The sequence below is a fragment of the Monodon monoceros genome, unplaced genomic scaffold (assembly GCF_005190385.1).
Source record: "Monodon monoceros isolate NGI ecotype Baffin Bay Population unplaced genomic scaffold, NGI_Narwhal_1 Super_Scaffold_18, whole genome shotgun sequence".
Taxonomy (NCBI): domain Eukaryota; kingdom Metazoa; phylum Chordata; class Mammalia; order Artiodactyla; family Monodontidae; genus Monodon; species Monodon monoceros.
In genome coordinates, this window is record NW_021703774.1 from 165,661,917 (window position 1) to 165,672,936 (window position 11,020).

The 11,020-nt window shown below is 48.3% G+C and overlaps 1 protein-coding gene across 1 annotated transcript; it reads right to left on the bottom strand.

Annotated features, from left to right (window-relative positions):
• Window positions 1–8,310: 8,310 nt before the first annotated feature.
• On the bottom strand, window positions 8,311–9,153 carry UBXN10 (UBX domain protein 10). Its single transcript, XM_029227316.1, has one exon. It carries the CDS (start codon window positions 9,151–9,153, stop codon window positions 8,311–8,313), a length of 843 nt encoding a protein of 280 aa, XP_029083149.1.
• Between the last annotated feature and the right edge of the window lie 1,867 nt (window positions 9,154–11,020).

Sequence of the window (11,020 nt, forward strand, 5' to 3'; positions counted from 1 at the left end):
TTTTTTGCCTATTGAACACAGCCTTTGAGTTCAAAAGCCGTTTGGGAGGCATCATGGCTACACCGCGTCAAAGGCTTGCTAGGGGTAGTCTGAATTTTCCCCAATACTTGCAGCCTCACACTTGTCTGTCAGCTGCATCCCCCACCTCGTCCCCCACATCCCCCACCCCCACCCCCCGCCTCTACAAACTGGTCTTCCCACTCCTCTGGCTGAAAATGAAGGAGCAGCCTCTGCTGTTGACTGTCAGTGTGTATGTTGATTTGGTCTCTCTTGAGCACCGGGCTCACACCTGAATTTCCTGGAGACGGGACGGAGGACTCTAGACTGGTTGGTGCCGGATGCCTTGGCTGGCCTGGCCTTGGGGGAATGACTGCAGGAGTGGAGCACAGCCTGAACAGCCGGAACCAAGTCCGAGAGCATCTTCAGTCAGTCCTGGGAGTGTCTCCTTGATGGCCCTTTCCGGTACAGATGGCAGTGAGGGCAAATGCTCTCTGCAGGGTGAACTGATTTCCTGAGCTCCCACACTGGCCCTTGCCTCAGTCTGCCTCTTGTTCCTCCTCCATCCTCTTTTTAAATCCAAATTAAAAGGTGTTAGAAGACTGTGGCAGGGTAGCCTGGGTCCTCAGACTGATCATTCATGGCTTTGACCAGGCTCCTGGGCAGCTGAGCATGCAGACCTCCTTCCGAGACTATTTGTCGTAGATCGTTAGGAATATTTTCTGCCACTATGGAGTGTAGCTGGTTTCAGACTACTGTCAAATGAGATAAAAGACGAGTATTATACTCACCACATATGATTTTTAAAAATTTATATGCCTCTTCCCTCTAGACGGGAAATTCCTGGACAGCAAAGACCCACCTGATTTCATCTTTATGCCCCGTGTCTGGTGCATGTACATGTCCATTTTGTTGGTTCAATGAAAAGATATGTATTTAAGATTTGATTCATAAAAATCCGATATGCGTACCGTTCAGTTCATGACTAAATATATTTTGAAAAGTGTAATGTTTATATCAACTATGATGCATATAGCAACAAATATGAATATTAAGAACAAATTTCTCTCTCAGCCCCCCACCATCAGTCCCCACTTTCATAGGGTCCCAGATTATGACAACAAATTAAATGCACCTTGAGGGACTCCCTGGTGGCACAGTTGTTAAGAATCCACCTGCCAATGCAGGGGACATGGGTTTGATCCCTGATTGGGGAAGAACCTACATGCCATGGAGCAACTAAGCCCGTGTGCCACAACTACTAAAGCCTGAGCTTTAGAGCCCACGGGCCACAACTATGGAGCCCGCGTGCCACAACTACTGAGCCCGTGCACCGCAACTACTGAGCCCACGTGCCTAGACCCCATGCTCTGCGACAAGATAAGCCACCTCAATGAGAAGCCCGTGCATGGCAATGAAGGTAGCCCCTGCTCGCCACACCTGGAGAAAGCCCACACAGAAATGAAGACCCAACGCAGCCAAAAAATAAAAATTAAAAAAAAAATTAAAGCGAACCTTGAGTTTTTAATCTTAATATTAAAAATATTTTGAAAGACATGCAAAAAGTGTTAATATTTAATAGTAATCAAAGACATGAAAAATATTTTTAGAAAGCATTTAGTTTCTTTTTTCAACAAAAGTAAAGAAAATTATAACAAGAAGTAACCTCAAAACTGAAGATGCTGCATGAAACTGTTAGGTGCTTGTTATATAATCCTTCAAAAAGCAAAGCAGAATCCATAAAGTTTATATATATATATATATATATATAAAATTGGACCTACCTATTCCTAGTCCTGCGAATCTGTCCTAAAGAAATAATTCAAAAGATGCAAAAAGTTACATAAATGAAGATTTTAGCATCGACTTCTGTAGAAAAACAAAAACAAAACCTGGAAATATGTAAATGTTCCCCAAAAGGGAAATAGCTTAATAAATTACAGTACATCAACATGTTGAAGTATTACTCAGTCTTAGAATAATTATGAAGACTATAGAAATTTGGAAAAAGAATATAAAACTGCTGTTTTTGCTAGGATTACAAATGCTAAAAATATGCATGTGTGCCTACTGACAAGAAGGTAATGTGCAAACTAACGTAATCTTTAAGAATGAGATAATATACATCAAGATGTTAACAACGGTGGTCTCTGACTGCAAGGATCATGGACGATTTTTAGTTTCCTCTTCAATCTTCCCTGTATTCTTCATGTTTCCCATTATTAAAAGAAAAAAAAGCCTGTGTTTTGTTTTGGGGGCAGGGTGTAATGGATCCTGCAGAGTAAACCTCTTCTGTCTGGAAAAGTCATTTATGATGACGGTGCATACTATGGGTTAGCGTTTACTTCACTATTGTTTTTACAGTAAAATTAATACTTCTTGAAAAAGTAAATGGATTCGATATCCAGAAGCTGACTGCTTCTCAGGACGTCTGTGGCTACCTCTCCAGTCTTCATTGCTCACTTGGATTGTAGAAGTAATAGCTTCTACTTGTTCTTCCATCTTCTGCGCTTGTCTGTGCTCAGCACAGCAGCCAGAGTGCTCATGTGAACACATATGTCCGTAGACTCCTCCGCCCAGCACCCTGCAGTGGCTCCCGTTCTACCCAGAGCTGCAGCCCCTAAAAGGTCCCAAATGATCTGTCTCTCCGCCCCCATCTCCAACAGCTCAGCCCCTTCCTCCCACCAGCCACACTGACTGCCCTTCCCTCCAACAGGCTAGATGTGCTCCCGCCTTAGGACCTGTGCGTCCCCTCCGCCAGGAGCAGGCTCCCCGCCCCCGGAGCCCCGCCCCCGCCCCCAGGAGCACCGCTGAGTCTCATTTTCAAGTTCTTCGCTCAGATGTTGCTTTGTCTGTGAGGTCTGCCTTGACCACCCACCCCCCCCCGTGTAAGATCTCATCCTCTGCAACCCCCATGCTCTCCAGATCCCCCTCACCCTCTGCTTTTCCATTTTCCATCACCTGTATCCTTTTCTATCATACTATATTATTTATTATGTATATTGTTCCTTTTCTGTCTCCAGGCATTTGAATGTAACCTCCATAAGGGCAGGGAATTTGTGCCTGCTCTGTTCACTGATAGACCTAATAAGTGCCTGGCCTATAGGTGCCTATAGATACATTTTGAATTAATTTGTTACAGCTAATTTGAATAAGGTGAGCTCCTGCTAGGAGCTCCATTAAGAAGGAGAAATGTGAGCTGAGGTCCAGGCCTGGGTTGGGGAAACTAACAAAGCTCTATTGGGTCTGGATCCAGAGTCTTTGGGACATGGCCCATTCAAGTATGATCTGGGTTGACCCTGCAGTACATCCAGGGGCTGTATGCAGGGCTGGCATGGAGACAGCAGGTGATTTCCAGACTGTGCTTCCCAGTAGGGAGGATGAAAGTTGCCACCATTCTCCCACGGTCTGTCGGCAGGTGGCTGGCCACTCTTATTAACAGTGGGCTGGGGCTAAAGCAGACCCAGGATGTCTGTCGGTGGTACTCACCAACCACAGTAGACCCACGATCCCCACCTCTCTGCTAGAGGGCAGATGCCAGAGAGGTGCAGCTCTCAGCAGGTCCAAGGCCCTACAGCACAGCTCTCCTCAGTGTAAAGAACAGAAGAACAGGTGGGCGTGGAAGTTATGAAACTAGGAGCTTTGTTAATTACACCAAAGGACAGTGGTTTTATTTGCCCTCATGAGAGGAAATGCACCCCAAATCAGCCGCTGGGTTTGGCTGAATGGAATGGAGGCAGGAGAGGGAGGGAGAGAAGAAGAGGTAAACAATGTATTATTTTACTGGAACAAGGATTTCTCATAAAGTAACCTTGGCGGTAATTATACCCCTAGAGTTAGATGGTAATTGACTTAACCTATACATTAAGTGAAATAGCAAACTTTTTAGTTGCATCTCTTGATTAAAGCAATTGACAGCTTTGAAATTCTCTACACATTTTGTCCAAAAACTTTCATGCATTTCCTTCCCCTGCACATTGCTTCTGGTCAGGGTTTTTCCCCTGCCTACCATGTATTGGTCTTGTGGCTGTCAGGTTTGTTTTTGTTTTTGCAGAAACAGTCCACATTGGTGAGGTGGTCAAGCTAAGTCCACTTGGGTAAATTCCAATTTGTCAAACTATCTTTCCTTTTCTTTTTCCTTAAGAAAATGGACTGTGTATCCAGCATCTGACCGTCTCTCATAACATTTATGGCTACGCCCCTGGCCCAAGCCACCACCATCTCTCCTCTGGTTACTGTCAACGTCCAGTAGTTGGTCTCCCATCTTCCACCCTGACCCCTACAGTCTGTTCTCAACACAGCAGCCAAAGCGCTCCTCTGAGCATGACTGGGAACGAGGCTCACTTCATTGTGCCCATCGGCAGTTGTCCCATCAGTTGTTCAGCTTCGTGGGATGGGATTTAAGTGGGTCCAAAAATACTTTCGGAGGTGTGTGCTTGTGCACCAGCTGTTCAGGATTTCTGCTGTTTCCTCAGCTCTTTGAAGGTAGAGGCACACAGAGGGACGTCAGCAAGGGCTGGTAGAAACTGTCCTCACCAGGGAAGGAAAATGTCACATCACCGGTGCAGACGCAAAATAAAACACCCAATTTTATTTTTTATAATTGAGTGACGGTCTTGTTTGTTGGTGAGTCACCAAAAGTCTGCTCCACTTGGATGGCCAACTCCTCTGCAGTGGCCCCCGACCCTCTCTGCTTCTATGGTGGGGTTTGGTCGGTTCTGATTTCAGGGCGAGGGTAAACGTGCTCAAAGTTTTAACTTTATGGTGGTGTGTTGCCTCGGTGGACTAAGAAAACGGATATTCCTGCTTAATTCTCAGAATGATTTCCACACGAATGAAGTAAAATGATCTAGTTTTCTTTGCAATTCTGTTTAAAAGGGATAAAAGTAGATCCACTGACCATGTAAAAGGCTCGTCTAAAATATACCCCAAACCACAGGAAACTGAATACCCCTCTACCTCAACATATTATGAAGACAACTAAAAATCGTGTAAAGAGAAACCTTTTTGCCTCTTGGGGCAGGGTGGCTTTATTTGACAGTAGACACCCCTTTCAAATGGTGATAAGAGCATGAACAAAAGCAAAGTCTAGTGCGTGGAATGCCTTACTTTTGTCATGCCTGATAGTGAGACTGATCTGTCACTAGTCTTGAAAGTTTCTCATTGGAATGGAAGCCTCAAGGCTTGTCTTGCTTTTTTTTTTGTTTGTGAAGGATTTTCTGTGGGGAGCTCAGGGGTGACCGCTGGCTCATGGTCCCGTTCACCTCGCTTCTTCAGCAGGACTGCCCTGGATTCATGGCTGTGGGCTGGGTCCCCGGGTACTTTCAGGGCAAGGGCTGTTGTTGTGTTAGAAGCACCTGCTATCTGTTGGTGAAAATTTTTTGGATTCTACATGATGAGTCACTTCTTTCTTGTGCTGTTCCTTCTGCTGCCAGGATGAATTTACCTACTGGATTTTATCAGGGGATGGAGTGGAATCTCTCATCATGAAGCTTTGTCCTATGCCAAAGTCCACGTCCCTAATGAGTGATCTTCCTGGTGCCATCACTAGTAGAGGTGGGGAGGAGTGTCTTCTGTATTCCCGCAAGGTGGGGAGAAGACCCGGCAGCCATCCAGTCTGGCCCTCACTCTAGGGCCCTCCCAGATAAAGCTACAGCTGCTGCCCTCAGCTGGTTGGAGTTGACAGCCCAAGGTGGTTCCACATTGTCTTGCCGATGCTCCCTTGCTAGGGCGCCTATGCCTGTGAGCCGGTGTGGCACAGGGCAGACCCTCAATGACTGTGGGTTAAATGAATGACTCAGGCCTGTGACCGCAAAGTGGGCCAACTTCAGACCTACCAGGGCCACCAAGAGTTAGGCCCTGGGCTCAGCTTAGCTCATTAGGCCAGGGTACCTGATTGGCACTACCACCTACAGAGCCAAGAACGCTGAAGTTCTGATACAGTGTGTTCTTGCCAACCTCAAAAGAAGAGTACATGGAATGATTTGGGGAAGAAATTCAGGCGTTTCTTCCCCTACAGGCCAGCTTAGTGCTCTGATATGAGCTGAAAGTAGGAGCTTTCGGAAGGGTGGGCATCTAGAGTGCCTGGGGAAGAGGACTTGGATCAAACAGCAGGGCCAAGTGCTTTGCCAAGGAGAGAACTGAAGATGGGGTTCACAACGCCCTCTGTCCATTAACGTGGGTGGCCGAAGCCTTGGGCTGAAATAGGAAGATGCACTTCTCCACTGACTCAGTTTCACGCAAATCGGTTTTTATTATTAGTATTGTCATCTTTTGTCCCCGCAGAAAAAGTTTATTTGAAACAAAAGATGTGTTTCAAATCTAGCTTTGTTCACATATCCCCAAATATCCTAAAATATTCCTATGCTTTATGCCTTCCATTTTGTTCCCACTACCCCCAAAATTCTAAGCTAAACAGCAGTAGCAAACTCCTAAGTGCAGAACATTCTAACTCCTCCAAGCATGCTCCATTTCACTGCAATTTTCTAAAGATTTCCTGCCTGGAGAAATTACCAAGTCCCAGGTGGGTGGGATTTTATTCTTACCACAGAGTAGGTGGTAAGAATAAAATGTGGGAGTCTCTTCCCCCAGCCTCCTAGATCAGAGGCAGAGTTCCGTGCTCGAGTCCTGGGTAGGAGGCGAAATCCCTGGACTGTGCGTACCAGGCTCGAGTCACCAGGCCCTTCTGCGTGGTCAGCAGCCGGGGGATGCGGCCAGTGGCCTGGGCCTGCCCAAGGCGCCACCAGCCCCAGCTGACCTTTGCAGTCAGAGGAGCGGCTGACCAAATGGCATTAAGAAATTTTGCAAAACATTCCAAAATAACCTATTCTGGAACGATCTGGGTGGCGTGGGATGCAGTTAGGACAAGTCGAGCCTTCTTCAGAGGAAAGGATGTTGGTGTTCATCTCCAGGGCCAAGTATCAACTTGCTGGGAGTAACATTTCCAACCACAGGCCTCACCTATGCACGAGATGCACTCGTTGCTATGCTTCTAGAAGTCCTGCCTTCTCTGTGTACCTAGCAAGTAGGGGTGCGTATCAGTACTCAGGGCTTTGTGATGGCTGGGCTCTGGGAGGACAGGTGTTCTCCACTCTGAACGGTGATTTGGCCATAAAGGGGATCCAGGTGAGATGTGGGAGCCTTGCTGAGCTTACAACACGAGGGAACTTTGGAGAATTTTCATGTCACCATTTCAGAGCTGGAAAAGCAAGACTCCGGGGTCTGCCACACAGCTACGGGTGTCATGCTGATCGACCAGACATTTATTTGGGCACATGGTCTCAGCGTAGGCACAGCAAAGCGACACCAAACCGAGGCGCCCTCTTCCTCCGGGTGATTCGAAATCAGAACACGGGGGCACCCCTGTCATCTCAAGGGGGCGTCCGTGTTTGGAGTAGGGGAGACCCTGAAACTGGGGGATAAAACAATGTATCCACACCCAGATAAGCCAAAGGGGCCTTTCCTACAAGCTTGTGCAGACGTGTAGGTTTGTGCCATTTAAAAACAAAAGATGCCATCACTGACAAAAGCAAAGGATGTAAGATTACACTGGCTTTTCTGTTTGGGGAAAATTTTGTGCAGAGAGTAGCTACCAAAAATTGTAAACCTCGTCAGTCTCTATTAAAAATAAAGTAGCTCCTGGCAAATCCCTGCTTATGGAAGGGATTCACTTTCCAGTTCTGGGGCTCTTTCCGAAATGTTGGTGTATTGGGGGATTTGTATTAGCTGAAGACCTATTCTTTCCTCTGAAACCACTTCACACAAACGGTAATCCCCGAGAAACTCGAGCCACCGAGCTTGGCAAAGGGGCTGCTCCCAAAATAGGGTCAAGCGCCCGCTTCTTAAAGATGCTTGCAAGAAACACAAATGCCAGTGCAGTATTTCCTGAACCCTGGTTATTTACCAGACCAGAATCCTCTCTGGGAAGTGTTTAATCCCGCATCGAATACAGAAAGGCAAACCATTGGCTTCAAGGGAGCGCAAGTTCATTGTAAAGGTAAGCAGGTGCTTCAGAAAGGACCCAAGGAGGAGAGGAGAAGGCCTGGTCACAGCTGTTCCAGGAATAGCCTTGGTCACTTGCCAGTTCACTCCCGTGGTGGAGAGAACTTAACAACTGGAAGAGAATCCTCTTAACGCATTTGGTGCCTGCGTAGATTTCACTGCGTCAAAGAAAATGCTCTGAGGGTGAGTGTCCCAAGAGTCACAGCTGCGCCAGATTCACATGGCACTTGGAACCAAGCTGCCTGGGAGGCCGTGGCGCCCAAGCATGCTCCTTGCTCAGAGACCCAGGACCCCAGCTGGGTGGCTGCGGACTCAGGGCCATCCCTCCCCATCTTCCTGTGAGATGCCCAGCACCGACTTGTGGAGGATTCCGCACTCCTGCAGAGACTTGGTGAGGTCAGAGAAATGTCTCCTGGGCACCTCCATCGTTTCAATGCTGCGGTGTCGGTAGGTGGCCTTGTTCTTGTGTTCGGCCACGGCGACAACGGTGTATAAGTCATCAGTTGGCCGGAAATGGTGGACAAACCTCCGTCCGGATGGTGATCTGACGGCAAGCAGTAGCCTAGGCTCTTGATCCGACGGTTCCTCCAGGTCTCTGGCCCTGTAGGAGCTTTGTCTCTTGGTCCGCTCGATGAATTTCCTCTCCGGGGAACGAGGCTGAGCTCGGGAATCTTCTTCACTCATCTTCACGGTGCGGGTCTCCGCTTGGTAAAGAGCCTGGGTGCTGCTCAGCTGCAGGGAACCAGCCTTTTTAGCAACTGTTTCCAGGGCCCCCTCCTCCAGGGTCTTCCTGTTGATGGAAGGAAGGACTGGGTATTTATTGAGGGAAGAGGATGCCCCTATGGGCACCTGCTGCAGCAGCTCCGGGATCTCATCGGGGGCTCCCTGATTCGGAGATTTGGGTGTGCAGGCTCCCGGTTTCTGGCTGCTCGGCGACTCGCAGGGAATGGCTGGAGGTGAAGATGGCGTGAGGCTGCAGCATCCCTCCATGCCTGCGGGCTTACGCAGACTTGGCCGAGGACGTCCCTTGGCGGACTTGGGCCTCGTGACGCGCATGTTTAGTGAGTCTGGCCGCCAAATGAAGCTGTCAGCTGCTGTGCTGACAACAGTGCTGCATTCAGGGGGGGCGATGTTCACAGGGGCTTCTGTGGCCATTGCTCCTCAAGACCCCTAAGGAAGCAAAAGAGAGGAGGCTGTGGGTTAAATGTTCTAGGACTTCCGGACCTGAGCCATTCACTTCCCAGGATCCAGAATAAGGACCGGCCACAATGGGGGCGGGAGGGGGTGTGCAGAGGAGCTTCTCTCTGGATTTCTGGCATCTGGAGAAGGGCACCAGCTGCAGTTCATTCATTCCTTCATTCCAGGCATTGGAATATATCAGTGAACCAAAGTCCTTGCAACTTAAATTATTATAGTGAGAAGAGGCTGGTGTTAAATCCACAAGTAAATAGATATTTTCAACGACTACTAACTGCTATGGGGAAAATAAAGTATTGCACCAGCGAGCGACTAATTCTTATTCTTACAGGGGGTTGGGAGGGCTTTAACCTGAGAGACCAGATTGATGAGAAGGAATAAGCGCTGTTACAATCGAGAGCAGGGCTCAGCTAACTTTTTCTCTAAATGGTTTTGGCTTTGGGAGCCACGTGGTCTCTGATCCAACCACTCACCCCTGCCCCTGTAGCACAAGAACAGCCATAGACAATATGTAAGCAAGGGACTGCGGCTGTGTTCCCAGGCAACTTTATTTACAAGGACAGGGGTGGGCCCCATTTGGCCCACAGGCTGTGGTTTGCCCACCCTTGCTCTAGGGGGAAAGTGTCCCAGCTGAGGGAAGAGCCAGGGTCCAGTCCTGAGGGCGGAATCTGCTGGCTCCCAGGGTGGGGCGCTCTGCCCTACACTGTCCACAGACCTGGAGGCCCAGAAGAGAGCGTTACCCGTGGCTGCCTTTGCTCAGAAGAGAGAAAGTATCCCTGTTCAGTTACCCAGCAGGGAATCCAAGCTCAGCTTCACTCAAGAGCTGAGAGCTATATATATGTGTTAGCAGACGGTATTTGTTTTTCTCTTTCTGACTTACTTCACTCTGTATGACAGACTCTAGGTCCATCCACCTCACTACAAATAACTCAGTTTCACTTCTTTTTATGGCTAATATTCCATTGTATATATGTGCCACATATGGAATCTGAAAAAAAGAAAAAAAGGTTATGAAGAACCTAGGGGCAGGACGGGAATAAAAACACAGACCTACTAGAGAATGGACTTGAGGACACGGGGAGGGGGAAGGGTAAGCTGGGACAAAGTGAGAGAGTGGCATGGACATATATACACTACCAAATGTAAAACAGATAGCTAGTGGGAAGCAGCCGCATAGCACAGGGAGATCAGCTCGGTGCTTTGTGTCCACCTAGAGGGGTGGGATAGGTAGGGTGGGAGGGAGACACAAGAGGGAGGGGATATGGGGATATATGTATACGTATAGCTGATTCACTTTGTTACACAGCCAAAACTAACACACCATTGTAAAGCAATTATACTCCAATAAAGATGATAAAAAAAAAGAGCTGAGAGCTTGAGCTTCCTGCCACAGGTGGCGGGGGGCTCCCGCCCCGTATTCACTGGGGAATCACCACCCTCTGCCTCCCCATTTTCCCCGTTCCCCCTCCATATACTCCATTTTCCTTTCTACTGGCTTTTCATTCAACCTTGCTAGGCGGCTCTGTGCAAGTCACTTCATGCAACATCCCTCGGCTGCCCTCACTTTGTCATCAGGCTGGGGGAGAGGAGAAGGAGACCCCACTGCTGGTCCACCCACTGGCCAGATCTCACAGGGGGGCACTCGGCTTCTAGACCAGGGTTGGCAATCCCTTTCCGTAAATGGCCAGAGAGTAAATATTTTCGGCTTCGTGGGCCACAGTCTGTCACAACTACTCATCTCTGCCCTTGTGGTGTGAACGCCGCCCGCCATAGACAGTGTGTAAATGAACAGGTGTGGCTTTGTCCCAAGAGAACTGCCTTTATG

Bases quoted from the DNA above. Each gene is read 5' to 3' on its own strand.
- UBXN10 (XM_029227316.1), bottom strand. From the start codon at position 9,153: ATGGCCACAGAAGCCCCTGTGAACATCGCCCCCCCTGAATGCAGCACT.